The 15303-nt window shown below is 39.4% G+C and overlaps 1 protein-coding gene across 1 annotated transcript in view; it reads left to right on the plus strand.

Annotated features, from left to right (window-relative positions):
* The first annotated feature begins 2346 nt into the window (after positions 1-2346).
* RORB (RAR related orphan receptor B) overlaps positions 2347-15303 on the plus strand; it is a 211041-nt gene continuing 198084 nt past the window's right edge. The window contains exon 1 of the mRNA XM_061425551.1: positions 2347-3627. Coding sequence (XP_061281535.1) covers positions 3621-3627 — 7 coding nt within the window. The 5' untranslated portion in view covers positions 2347-3620. The remainder of the gene's footprint in view (positions 3628-15303) is intronic.

Here is a 15303-nt window from a genome sequence, read left to right on the forward strand (position 1 = left end):
TGGTGATATGTGGACAAAGCAGGTAAGCAGGCAGCCTGAATGAAATTATATCACTTCTTGAGATGGAATACGGTGTATGTGACTTAGTCATTATCATTTAAATTCATCAAAATGTAGCTATCAACTAGGAACATCCTTCAGTCCCAGAGCCAAAAGTAAAGTTTAAAGCTTATAGAAATCTAGGCAGTTCCATAATCATTCAAGTAAAATTATGGACACAGAACTTCATGTGATCAAGGATATTATATTACTATATTACCATGCCACTTGAAATATGGATATTTGCTGGCAGATAGGTTACAAAAACAGATTATACATAAGTATTTTGTTACTTCTTGGGAAAATGTGATTTCTTTCTTTTAAATCCTGAATATTTATTTTACATAAATAGGTTCCATTCACTTGAAACAATTTGAAAGTTACTAGTACCACTCAAGAACTAGGTTTTTAAATTTTTAGGAAGATACAGAATATCCCAGATCACCACATTATAACCAATCATAATACTCCACTCTAAAAGAGAAAATAAGCTACTTTTGCACTACCACATATATAATATGCATATAGTTTTGAAAAAATGATTTAACATAATTGTTTTTATTTCTAATTAACAATTTTTCAAAAGTGTTCAGGAAGGACTAATAAATATGCAATATAGTTCTAAGCAAAAGAATGCCTTGTTAACCCACAAAGCAAAGGATGTATAAAAAAATATGTAGGATGAGAAAAAAAATATTTTTAATATATGTTTTGACTATCTTTGTAAATAATTACAGATGCTATAGCAGTCAAAAGAAATTTCAGTTTCAATAAATGTTTAGAAATTTAGGACTAGATGAAAGAGTTAAAATTCTTGAATTTTGAAATTCCTCCTTAATGAGAAATAGAATCTAAAACAATGACAACAATAATAATTATAATATTTACAAAGGCTTTGGAATTTTCAATATTCCTGTGTCTCTGCTTAAAGCACATAAAATTAGAATGATGTAGTCACAATTTGTTTCTTGACTATTTTATATTCAGTAATTTTTAATGAAGCAACTAAATTAGGCATAACTTAGTTCTGCTTTAATGTAGTTATGATGAATATATTTTACTTGATTAAAAATGATAAAACTAGGGAGCCTTAAATATTATCTTAAAAGATTAACTACTGTGTCAATTACAAATCTAGGGGAAAGGTATCTATAAGGGAATAACTATTCTGAACAGTAACATCCTTTTGTTCATTTCATTTAATTAAAGACTCAATCAACTTTCACTCTTAATACTAAAATTTTCCTAAATTACACATTGGCTTGCAAATGGAAGGGCATATAGCAGGGCTGAGTTAATTTAACACTAGTGAAGATTCAGAAAGTAATCCATTTTTATGTAAAGGAGTAGGGGGGACTACTTGGCAGACTAGGGTGATTTAGTTAACTAAATAATTGCCAAATTCTATGTTTCACTTTGTGTTACATGACATAAATAAATACTAGTAAAAATCAAATTATTCAGATATCTAAACAATGATGTGGCCTGCTCTTACCAACAGGTATGCTATAGAGTAGAAGCCTTAATGCCTTAAAATTGAGTAGATAAGGCAGTTTTTTTTTCACCTCTGTGTCTTTTGGAGTGATTAATTAATCAAAGTATTTAAGAAATTCCCTGGTGGCTCAGCTGATAAAGAATCTGCCTGCAATGCGGGAGAACCTGGGTTCCATCCCTGGGTTAGGAAGATGGCCTGGAGAAGGGAATGGCTATCCTCCCAGTATTCTGGCCTGGAGAATTCCATGGTACAGTCCATGGGGTCGCAAAGAGTCCAAGAGGACTGAGTGACTTTCAGTTTCACTATGGGAAGTAGATGTGATCATCTGTTTAATATGCCCAAAGAGAGGAGAAAACTTGAAAAGGAACAGTTCTTCACCTGAAACTACTCCAACATACTCCAACAAAAAAAAAAAAAGAAAGAAAAGGAACAGTTTTGATATATATATATTAGATTTTTACCACAATACAAATAAGTGGTCATAGAGGACAATTTTTACCGAAGGAATACAACACCTACCTACGTTTAAGTGTCAGACCTCTCTAGACAAATGTCTTCTAGTATCAACTAGAATAATTAGTTCCTCCCACCTAAAGCCCTGTGCCATCACTAGTAGCACCACACAATCAAACCTTGTAGCATCAACCTTTTACCTTACATCACTTAAGGTAGCCACACTGCTACCTGGGGCTCTTATCCTTGAGTCCTGTGGCCCAACGCTAGTTAAATAGCAACTACAAATGCTAATAAAATCAATTTCTTCGATAAAAGAAAGCACGAACATTTTGTAAAATTATTTTAAAAGGCAAAAGAGATCTCATTGTTTTGTTTATTTATTTATTTTTTTTAGGACTGAGGCAGGAAGCATGTAAAAGATGGTTTTAAAGGAAGAGGAGGGCTACTTGCATGGGATTGCATTTTAGTTGTGCTCTAAGTGATGAAAGTTGACTCTTGCACTAAAACTGAAGCGTCCCGCCCTAGGAAACCACCGCCAGGCACACGGAGTTTACCGAAAATGGACTCTGCGAAGGGCAGCCATAAATTCAAAACTAACAATCCGGGGTTCACAAGAGAGGGAAGCAATCTGGGACCCAGAGAGCCCCGAGTCTCTCCCCTCCAAGGACTATGATAGTCAGTACCCGCTCCCTCCTCCTGGAGTGGGAAGTGAATGTCACCTGCAGATCTGCCCCCATCTATCGGCCCTTCTCCTCCCCCTCCACCCAGTTCGGACAGTCTCTACTGTCCAGTTCCAGCCCCGGCCGCCTTAGGCTCCAGTGTCCTAACCCCCTCCTCTCACCTCGCCTTCAAGCCGGTCTCCCGTGGTCCCAGCCCTTCCAAGAGATGCCGGGCGCTGATTGGCGGCGGCTCTGACAGGAGGCGGGGCCTGGAAGTCCCAGCCAAACCCGCCCTCGCGTATAAGCCCCTTCTCGACTCTCTCTCTCCATCTCTCTCCTCTCTCTTTCTCTCTCGCTCCCTTCCTCCCTGTAACTGAACAGTGAAAATTCACATTGTGGATCCGCTAACAGGCACAGATGTCATGTGAAAACGCACATGCTCTGCCATCCACACCGCCTTTCTTCCTTTTCTGTTTCCTTTTTTTCCCCTTGCTCCTTCTCCCTCTTCTTTGTAACTAACAAAACCACCACCAACTCCTGCTCCTGCTGCTGCCCTTCTTCCTCCTCCTCAGTCCAAGTGATCACAAAAGAAATCTTCTGAGCCGGAGGCGGTGGCGGTTTTTAAAAACCAAGCGCATTGAAGAGAAAGAAAAAAGAAAATAGCAAAACAAAACCCAGGCACCAGCCAGCCAGCCAGCACGCACATTTTTTTTTCACCCTTCCTGAAAACAAACAACCAAACAACCATCAAAACAGTCACCACCACCATCATCATCAAAACTGTTAACACAGCAGCGGCGGCGGCAAACGTCACCCTCCGGCCACGGCATCCACCTAAAGGGATGGTTTTCTCGGCAGAGCAGCTCTTCACCGACTACCTTCTTCACTCGTGCTGAGCGGGATTTTTGGGCTCTCCGGGTTCGGGCTGGGAGCACCTTCATGACTACGCGGAGCGGGAGAGCGGCTACACCATGCGAGGTAAGCGAGCCCGCCGTGTCTCCCCGGTCCGGCCAACTCAAGCCAGATGGTAAACGGAGGGGGGTGGGGGGGGCGCACCCAGCCGAAGAGGAAAGAGGTTGGCGGGGCGCAGTTCCTGAGTTCGCGTTCGCAGGTGGGCTGCAAACGGCCTGGGCATAGAAAGTTGTGGGAAGGTGTTGATGCCTCCCGGGAGTTCCGGAGGGACGCGGAAAGGCGCTTTTTGGAGAGTGGGACGACTCTAGTTGCTTCCTCCCGGTCCTTGACTTGTACTGTACCGTTTTGGGGTGTCACTCTAGGGTGCGGATGCCAGCGCGGGTTGGAGGGAGAGCCGGGAGAAAGATGCCTCTGGGCAGAAGCCGCTAACCGCGCCGGGTGCGCGGCGGTCGCCGGCCGGGTTGGGCTAACTGGGCGCAGGGGCAGGCGTCGGGACGGATACACACATTCTTCAGGTTACGAGGCCCCCAGCGTCCAGGTCAGCCGACGTGTCCCTTCGTAGGAGTGGTAGGCAGAGGGAGCAGTGTCGGGCTAGATACAGATTCCGGGATCGTCCCCTGCGCGCGTCCCTCGCGCGGGAGCTGCGCCCTGGCCAGGTCCGCGTGCCCGAGCCTGCGCCGCCCAAGGACGAGCACCATTCTGAAAAAGTTTTGCGCAGAAAGTTCCACAGGATAAAAGCCCGCGCTGCCCGCAGCGGGGAAGGCTCCTTTGTCAAAGGGCCGCTGCGGGAGGCGGTGCTGGGTGAACCTTGGGCAAGGACCCACGGCAGCGACTGCTGTGGCAGGTCCCCTGGACGAGATGGCGGCTGTGGGGTGACGCGCCTGGGACAGGGGCAGAACACCTGCTCCGGCTGCACTTTGGGCTACCGGGACGGATGGCCTGACCTGCTTTAGGGAATCACTTTGTCTTCTCCCCTTCGGTGCCGGGACGTTCAGGTTTCCTGCCCGCTGTGGCCAGACCCACTTTGCTCCACTTTCTGCTTGGCCACTTCACTCTTTTCTCGGAGAGTGGGCCGGATGCCCGCGTGCCATGAGGATAAGTGCAAGTCTCTGAGCACCCGCCCCACACCCCCACCCCGGGTTTTCCTCCTAGCCATTCTGCCTTCTTTGCGACGGGGCGGTGGCGGCGGGGGTGGGGAAGCTCTCCTCTCTGCTTTCCTCTCTGCTTCGCCAGTCTCTCTGGGCCCCGGCAACGGAAAGTTGGAAACGGCCGATTCCAGACCTTCCTACCTCCCTGATCCCACGCGACAGGTGGGCTAGCCAAGACGAACTTGGGAGAGTTGGGCTACCAACACTCATCACCTTCCACTCGGCTGTGTTCACCTCTCACCCACACTTCCAGCACCTCTTTAGGAGCGTAGGGAGAGGGCAGCGGGCATGTTCCCCCCTGCTCCGCTGGATGTGAACCCCGAACCTGGACGCTAAGGCAGAAACTGGGTTTAGCCAGCTAGGCGCTGGGACGTGGCAGGAGAAGGAAGGAAGAAGAGGAACAGAGAGGCCGTCCAAGGAGCTGGGTGGGAGGGAGGTAGCTGAAGCTAAGGGGCAGGGACATCCTGGTGACACGGTCTTGATTGACCCACACACAAGTGGTGGGGCCGTTGAGCATGAGCTGGTTCCTGTTCAGTGTCCTGGTTGGGGGCTTCACTAACCAGATTCTTTCAAGAACCTATACTTAGGTAATTGGAGAGTGCAGAACCTTTAAGTAAGAGACATCCTAGTCTTCGTTTTCCTTTTTCTGTCTTGTCTCACCACCAACCTCTCTCCTTTCAGTTTCCCCTACTCCTCTCTGGGGCAGTGAGTTTGTCCAACTCTTACTTCTCTGCTTCCAATCAATACTGCTCCCATGGCTAGGTTCTTACATTCTGAATGAAGGCCTGAAACTACACACCCCCTCAACTCCAACAGGGCACTGGGACCTGGGGTGCAAAAGCCACTCACTCTCCCGTAAATTGTAGAGAAAAGTGTGGGACAAGAGTAGGCTGCAGCTTGATCACCCTGCTCCTGAAGGAGCATTTGCCAGTGACAGTCCAGATCCGCCAAGGTGCCCACTTGGGGGACTCAGGAAGTTTGAAGGTGCTGCCTCCTGGTCACCTTGAGAAAGCAGTGGAAGCCCACCTTCCCACCCCTAGTCCCAGAGGGCTCTAACTTAAGATGGCTCTCAAGGGGCCTTAGGGTATGTGCTGGAGAAAAATCAACCTTAAAATGTGGCGAAGTCCTCTCTACCTCCTGGACACTCCTTCGGTTACACTTTACTGTCTCTCCTCTGTCATCTCTGCGCACTTCCTACAGACTGTACCCTCCCACGTCATCAGGGTTGATTGCTTTAAGGACTGAGAAGGGGCCAGGCTACTCAGAAGTCTTGTGGGAGTCACAGGCTGAACCTGAGTGTGAACTTGACAAGTGAGAGCGGAAACGAATCAACTTTCTTTTGTGCCTGGGCTACTTGGGGGAGGGGGCGGTTTTCGAACTCAGCTTTACAGTGTGCCCACTCCCTTTCCCCAAACACACCACACGAGCGCACGCTCAGACACGCGCGCGCGCACACACTCGTCTTCTGTCCGCAGTGGTCCCTGTCTGTGCCTCAGCCTCCTCTCCACGATTTGCATTTGGCAACTCTACTGAGTCAGGGCATTTGGCGCGATGCAAACTTGGTCCATGATCGAGTGATCGCCTTAGGGACCTACCCGGCAAACACACTCTGACCCCCAGCCTCCACCCCGCCCCCGCCCCCGCCCCCGCCAGTCTAGGAGAGTTAAGAGACTTTATCCTGAGGGTAGCTCTGGAGTAAGAAAGGGGTTAAGAGACGCTGATCTTTAGGTCATTGTCCTACCCCACAGATGAACAGAGTCCGGTCCCCAGCGCTGCGGCTTACTCTGGGCTGGCCTGGAGCGGAGAAGATTGTATTTGGTGGCGCACAAAGCCTTTCACCCTTTGTCTGCTAGAGGGTACCTACTACATGAGGTCTAGAGATGCTGCGTCCTAGATTGCATTACTGAAAAGGGTAACTTCTGAATGTGGAAGGGAGGACTTTTAATTGGGTCGGACCATAGGTGAGAAACAAGTGAGCCGAGGTGTGGATTTCAAGACTCCTTGCTGGGAAGCCTGCCAGCTGTTTATTACACAGGGGCACTGAAATGGTCGGATTTTTCAGCCCTGCCTCCGCAGAAAACCCTGCTTCCAAAAACAGGGGCACAGATGTCGTGGCAATCAATAGGTGATTGTGGCTCCCTGGGATTAGAAATCTGGTTTTAGGCTTGTTGTAAGCAAGGATAGGGCTTGGCATTTCTAAAGTCTGGCTTTCAGCTATTATTTTCAGGTAGTTAATTTTTATAAACTGCTAACTTTAGAAAAAAGCAGCTTGCTCTCAGAAGTATGGCAATCCTTGGGAAGTCTGGAGCTCTGAATGTCCTGGCGGCCAGGCCTTTAAATTTCCTAGACTTGTTCTAGATCTTAATTTCTTCCAGAAATTCCAATTAAATATTTCTAACCAACATTCCACTTCCTACAAATAAAAAACATTGCTGGAAGGACATCTCTGTCAGTAGCCATTAGCAATTGTTCATTAAGTAATTATTACTAAACTGCCTTTATAATCCAAGAAAAGCAAACATTCAAACAGTTCAAAGAAAAATCCTAAAGCTATATTTCAAGTATTGTTGAAAACATATTTCACCAGAAAAAAAAATTTTTTTTTCTTAGGTGGTTACATCTTGGGACTCTCTCCTTCCCCTACCCCCAACATCCTGAGTGAATTTATAGCAAGTATTTTGACATAGAGGTGCTTAACATCCTGGACTTCTGGAGTACATATTAGTACCTTTAAGGCTTTTAACTTTTCTATATTTTCAGATAATCAGAAATTGGAAACCAGGATGGAAATAGAAAGGAAGAACTTTGAGCAGCGGGCTTTATAAACATGGGGAATACAAGATTAAAACTCCTTTGTAGCCGTCATTTAAAACTCACAAGTCCTGGATTTTCCATCGACAGCAGTATAATTTGCTATACTGTTTATAAAACCCTTGAAGGATTTCTCACTTTATTATTAAAGTGGTTTATGTGCCATTTTACTTTAACATAAAAACACATTTATTTTATACTCAAAAGAAATGTCCACATTTACTTATTTTGGTAACAATTTGTTAGACACTAAACTATTTACAACCTTAAAAGCAACTATCCTTGTGTATATGTAATGCAAATACATTGTATTTTAAATTTAAATGCTTCATACTCATGAAACTTAATTTTACAGCAACAAAAATTTTTCAACACCAAGAAAATATTAAGCTTCAGGGTTGGTCTTCATGAATATGGCATTCCAACTGTATAATAATATCTACTTCTTTTTCTAAAAGTAGCATTTACAGAATTAGCACCAGGATTTTTAAATGGTTCAATACAGGAAATTTTCCTACATAAAAGACGAGTAAAACTTTTTTTCAGCTTTATGTGTGGTTTTTATACTTTTCATTATAGTCTTAAAAAGTAAAAGTGTGAATCACAATGCATTTACTAAATTTTTTTCATTGTGATGCATAATATACCTCTTATTTAAAGTACATGCTATAGCATCCAATTAATAAAGAGTTAAAAATTACTCTAGTAAATTATCAAGTTTTAAAATTCTATATATGCTGGTGTTCTAAAAATTTATAAATGAAGCAAGGTTTTAAATTGTGAACAATAACATCAATGCCACTGTCCCTTGGAGAAATATAAGCCTTGCAAATAATTACATGAAGAAATTCGAGAATTAATATCAAAGTTAAGGCCATCAAATTTTGGCCTGATTAAAACAAATTGAAGTTATGAATACATATATTATTAGTGCAAAAGTTATTAGAGACTGAGATGACTTAAATTATATATATATTTATCATTCTAGTATTATGATGAGAATTTCTGAAGACTAAATCATTTCTGTGTCTATTCCATAAAGACAAAAAAGGCTTTAAATTATATTGCCATTAATTTTATGTAATTGACATTAACAAAACATTTTATTGTAATGTTAAAATACACAGAAAAGTTAATATTAGGAATGGACATTTTACTTAATAATTAATATGAGGCTTTTTCAATCTTAGCTGTAGTTTCACTATTCCTCCCATTCTTAGATAATAAGGGACAGAAATTAAGTAGACCAATGAAATAAATCTTTTTTAATGTAATGAATAATGACCTTTGATAAAATGAGCACTCTACACATAAAGTATTATTCCTATAATTTTGTAATCATCTTCCAATTACAGCTTCTTGCAAATATTTATCTTACTTTGAATAGAATCTCTGACTTAACAGAATCCCTAGCAGATAATAGCAGTCTTTGGAGGCGTCTGTTGATACACACTGATACACAATATGTATATGTATGTGCCTATAACCACCCACTCAGACAAGAAGAATGAATATTTGAGAGAGAAAATCATTCTTATCTTTGCTTTCACAATCCAGACTTCCAAATTCAAACATATTTAGAGAAACAGAAACAACTTTTCAGAGCATTTGAAAAGGAGAAATGGATACATGTAGTACTTCAGTCGCATAGAAAAGAAACTGTTAATAGCGTTTATTTATAAATAATCTACACAAAACTCCATTATACTACCTAATGACAATTAGAGAGAAAAGGAATCAAAGAATTTAGGACTGCCAAATAAATAAAATTTTCCCTCTCAAATTAAGCAACAAATTCATAGATAACAAGGCTTATGCCATGAATTTGAAGGATGTCTCCTTTGTAGCACAAGACAAAGGGAGCATAGAGGAATAAATATTGATTGAACTAATCATCTGATGAATAGAAAAGAGATTTACCAGTGCACCAATATAATAGCTATGTTAACTAGTTCTTTCATAGCGCATATGCTGCCCTTTCAACCTCTGACCCCATCCATTTCAATTTTTAATGAGGGAAACCACAGGTGTTATAATGGCATTTATAGAGAATCAAGCTAAATATAATAATCATGTGGTTAACTAATGGCATTGGGGAATGGGTTCTTATGAGAGAAAATATTGTGATCACAGAGTCACAAAATTATTATGTTGAATTGCAAGCCACTTAGAATTTTGGCCTGTTCTATCCACCTTTAAAATAATACATCTATGTGGCCATCAATATTTCAAGTCCTAGATTTGTTGTCTGCATAATAGGTGCAATTTCATTAATGGTTATTGGGGAGTTAAAAATAATATTCAGTGTATATTTTACCTACGGTGTATAATACCTTGCAGAAGTAAGCATTTAAAACCTTTAAAAATAACTTTTAGCAAGTACAGTATTTTATATTAAAAGTAACATGCATTTTTCTTGGTTAGGGCTTATTTTGTAACTACTAGAAATAGAATTCACTTTATGATAATCATTACAATAGTATCTCAATTTTGTTTTAAAGTTACATTGGGATGTTCTTGGTTTAGGCATATTCTTACAAAGGTCAATATAAATGTTACCTTTTGCCAAAACATGCGACTAAAAACTTGTTCAAAAACATGTTCTTATGAAAGAACATATGTAATTGGCTTCAACTTAAGCGTGTTTCCCTTTGCATAGTAAATATTTTATTAACTAGCTGGATATGCTGACTTTGTAAATTACCTAACTAAAAAGGGTATTTATTGGTGTCATTTTTTTGTGTGTGTGATTAGTTGTCACATCTTGTGGTCCTGGGTTATATTTCTCAAATTCCGTGGATTTACAGACAGAAAAAGACGGGCAAATAATCTGGTTGATTACTGACTTGTGTTTTTTTGTTACTATCCTGCTTATTACTTTGTATTCATGTGAACCCAATATCCTGGTACATATACGAAAGATCTGGAATATGAAAGATATGGAATGCTTAAAGAAAATTGTTACATAGATTTTATCTCATAGTAAAGCTTTTCTTCCAGTGAATATTGCAACAAGTTGACTTTTAATTATATTTTTAAAATTTTCCATATGACTGCCTGAAGAAGCATCCTTCTTTAAAGAGAGTTACACCACTACCTGCATTTTATTAGGTTTATGTTATAATCATGTGACAAAAGTAGATATAAAATACTTTAATATTGAATTAGAAGTATAAAAGGTACACTCTGAATTTGGGCACAAAATTATCCTTTAAAAAAGAAACAACAAAAGCTTTTTTAAAAGGCCTTGGAATATAATCATTACTTAGCATGAAATAAATCAGTATTGCTGGCTGCAAAAAATGAAGAATATTATTTTCTTTTAATCTTCTGGCTAGTTTTTTAATATAATTTTTAAATACAAATTTCCTTAATTGGAACGAATTAATCTTAATTCACCCCTGTTGTGAAAACTTTGTCAAACTCATTGATCAGCTCATTTTTAAGAGTGCAAATTAAGACATCCACTTCAGTATTAAGACCATCTTCCTAAATGTTTCAGTTTTCAGTTTTAATTTTGAAAGGGACAGACTTAAAGATTTCATCTTCTACAAGCATATATATACTAATAGAAATGCATGTGACTCACATTCATTTATCCGTGATTTATTGAGCATCAACTCAAACAGAAGCACAAAATTGAGCCTGAGGATGCCTACGTGGATAAAACATAGACAACTGGTGAGGTTAAATCTATGATAAAGTGAGAGGAGAACAGAATACAGTTGGGATGCTATTAAAACACCCAAGTAGCTCTCACAGGGGAAGTGATATTTGAGATGGGCCTCTGAGGATGAATAGAAGTCTGTCCTTCGGTTAATTTGTTCATCATAAATGAGGTTGTTTCTTGTATTGTTAGTGTTATGTGAAATTTAGTTTATGGAAGTAGAACTGATCCAAAAAGAACATATCCTAATATAAAATAAGTAGTAGTATTGTTTCCAAGTAAAACTTTTATTACTAAAAGAATTTACAAGTGATGATTTAAAAAAGAAAGCTCTAAAGTAATTCTTAAATTACAAAAAGAAAATGTACAGAATTAGACAATATCACAGTGAAGAAGAATGTAACTTGCAAAATAAAAAAATTACAGTGCTCTTATACATTTGTTTTTATAAGAAAATTTCTTGCCTTTGTAAAATAAAGAAATGCCTGGTAGATACTGAGTTTCATTTTCTTTACCGTTTAAGGCATTACCTTAAATACCTGGTGGCTCAGAGGGTAAAGCGTCTGCCTGCAATGCGGGAGACCCAGGTTTGATCCCTGGGTTGGGAAGATCCCTGGAGAAGGAGATGGCAACCCACTCCAGTACTCTTACTTGGAAAATTCCATGGACGGAGGAGCCTGGCAGGCTACAGTCCATGAGGTCACAAAGAGTCGGACATGACTAAGCAACTTCACTTAAATACCTGGCATTACCTGAAAATAGTGATATCTGCTCCAGAGAGTATCTTAGATTACTAGATATCAGAAAGAATAAAATCCACTGAAATAATAGGGTATGTTAGCAGTGTGTGAGGGCCATAGTGATAATCTTCAAACTTCCATTCCAGAAACTTGGATGTAAGATTGAACTCTGAAAATCAAACTGTAAAATCAACATAATAGTCTTGCTGACTTTTGAGTTATTCTATCCCTTAAGCATATTTCAAGAAGAATTCCTGGACTCCTAGGTAGCAACAGAAATGTGAGTATGAGACACAACTATTGGCCTTGTCCATCCTAGCACTGTCTGTCTACAGGTAAATTGCTGCTGGAGCTGAAAAAAAAGTATCCACTGCAATTCACAATTAGGCTCTTCATTTTGAAATGATAATTTGGCATTCCCGTATTATACATTAGCTCTTGTGAGCTTAGTTAACTTGAATCCTTGTACTAAGGTCTAATCTACTCTGAGACACTAGTGAGATCAAGTTTCTGAGCCTACAAAACTGAAAACCTGACTCTGGGCTGGAGAGAGTGCAGAAAAGTAAATGTCACCATTTGAGACTTTCAGGCAGCCAAATCACCACTCTTGGTCATAAACCTCCACATTAGCATAAACTTCATCTTCAAATTTCTACAAGTCATACATTTTCATTCTTGAAAAATAGACACATTTTAAGTGCTGATTATTAATCGGAATGTATTAGATTAAGGGATGCTTTTTTGTTGTTGCAGCGTACTCTGATAATATAATGGCTATTGTGCTTTATGTCATGGAACTGGAAAAATTCAGGAAGTGACTCCCCATTTTTTTGAGGATTTTCTGAAAAGGTGAAAGGTTGGAAGAGAGGGCACAGAATGGCCCCTCTAACTTTAAGGAGTTTTGATTAATCAGTTATTAAATAAGGCAACTTGTTTTCTGGACACTCCTTCCCTCATTTATTGTACTTTCTCTGGTGCTTATCTATGGTGTCACATGTTATGTGACAATGGACATATATGCCACTTCATATTATGCCTGTGCCAATGTGCTTTTCTGGGTGGTAAATGTTGATCAAACCTTTGGCAAAGAATGGTTTATATAAATGTTATATGAAATCTGAATCTAGATTTTTTTTTACTCTGGTTTTAATGGAAATATGCGTAGTACAAGTAAACATTAAATCACTATTTTGATCTTGCCCTTAAAAAGACTCTTTAAAGACAATCTTGTTATATAGAATCAGAATATGTTCTTGTTTGTAATTGATTCTGAGGATATGAAATTCCAACAGTAGTAGTATTTTTATTTGCCTGAATAGTGTAATCAAAATAATAAAAACTAGTTATTTATCAAAGCACGTTTAGAATATGTTTAATTTCACCTGTACAAGGAATGGCTGGCAAAAGTGCTTCATACAGATTCCATAACACTGGATTAGCATAAAAGCCCACGTTCCAAGTTGCCCAGTAAAAGTTTCATTACAGAGCTTGAGCCAGAATGAACACTCGAATCACAGTTTACCACCCAGTGGCTGCTGGCTGCTAGATTTCAGAATCAAACAATAACACATCAGTTTAAAGAACTTAGGCATGTTCAGTTTCTAATGAATAGTTGCCTACCATTATCATTGTCAGGTCAAATAATATAATTATTACACACGGTATTTCCTATTAACTTGTACATGAATTGTGCCTGGCACCTAGCAAAGGAATTACATTTTTTTTTTTTTAAGAAGAAACCTTGTTCCAAATTTCCACAGTTGTTGAATATGAGCAAATGCCACACAGTCTGGTTGAAGAGAGGAACATTTGTTCAGGAAAACACATTAAGGTGCAGTGCTTCTTGACAATAATTTAAATAAATATTTTGGATAAATTTATATAGAAATTTTTAGGATCCTAACCTATTCAGTTTGCTCTAAACTTAAATTTAAAACAAACAGCCCACCAATGTTCTGTTTTTTTTTTTATTTTAAATGCTGGCTACTTTTAAAAGGCAATTCTAAGCACTTTCACCGTTGCATGTATATTTTCATTCCTGTCATTAAAAACAAACAAAAAAGCTAAGTACTAAAGGAACGGGGCTTTTGGAGTATCTTTCTGAAGACAGTTCAGAAATACCAATAATAAAGAATGCTAATGAGGTAACATTAATACCTTTTCAATTGTGTTTTGATTTTATTTTGTTTTATTTACTAATATTACTAAAAGTCAGTCTGGCTGCCACTCATGTCAGAATAAATTAAAATTTATTTTATCAGTTTTAGAAGATGTTCTTTTGCATTTAAATAAATTAATTCTGATTTTTTTCCACTGAAATTTCATTAATGATTTCCGAAAAATTATCTAACAAGGTTGACATGAATGGTAATCTAGAGTCAAAAAAGGACTTTCTTTTATCTTATCATATATATATACATATCATATCATATACAATGACCAAAAAGTAAAAGAAAGTATGTGACAAAGTTGTAGTTGACACTGTCTATAGCAGGTCAAATTTAAATGTGATTCAACAAATCCCAATTATTGAGTACTTACAATGTATAACAACCCATTCCTTCGAAGATAACAGTCTCAGACCCAACAAAAGTGGTTTTCTTTTAAAATTCCTAAAGAATTCCTTCAATAGTCTTTTGAATTTCTCAAATGTCCAGTGTTGACTATACCTCTTTTTTGTAAATATGAAAATATATGATTTGTCCATAATTATTTGTTAAGAGAAGTTGAGACCAGAATTTGACTTCAATCAAGGGCTTTCGACTCTGAGTCCGGTTCTGTTTTCATTACTCTACGCTTTCTGTTTTAGGCTGTGCTGTGTTATTTTCTACCATCCCTGCATCCACAGCAGACATCACTAATCAATTACAGCATTAATACTTGCTAAGTCCAGATGCAACCTGTACCACCATTTGACCAGTATTGGCCCTCAAAATAAAACTTGTACCAGATCTCTCATGAGTATTTTGGCCATATAAGTAATACATAATAGTGTAGTAAAACTTTATATTTCATCCAATCACAAGATCCTCTTGGGTAAACCATAGGTCTCCACAGGTTTCACTCCTAAAATAATGATCATGGCATTTACCAATCTCAGGAAAAATTAAATTAAGTATTATGGAAACAGGCTTTTCTGGTGTCTCCATGGTAAAGAATCCACCTACCAACATAGGAGATGCAGGTTTGATCCTCGGGTGCGGAAAATCCCCTGAAGAAGGAATGGCCACCCACTCCAGCATTCCTGCCTAGGAAATCCCACGGACAGAGGAGTCTGACGGGCTAAAGTCCATGGGATCACAAAAGAATCAGACAGGACTTAGTGACTAAACAACAACAACAATAATAATTACGGAAACATCTACAGATTCTAAAT

This window comes from Bos javanicus, chromosome 8, assembly GCF_032452875.1.
Source record: "Bos javanicus breed banteng chromosome 8, ARS-OSU_banteng_1.0, whole genome shotgun sequence".
Lineage (NCBI taxonomy): Eukaryota > Metazoa > Chordata > Mammalia > Artiodactyla > Bovidae > Bos > Bos javanicus.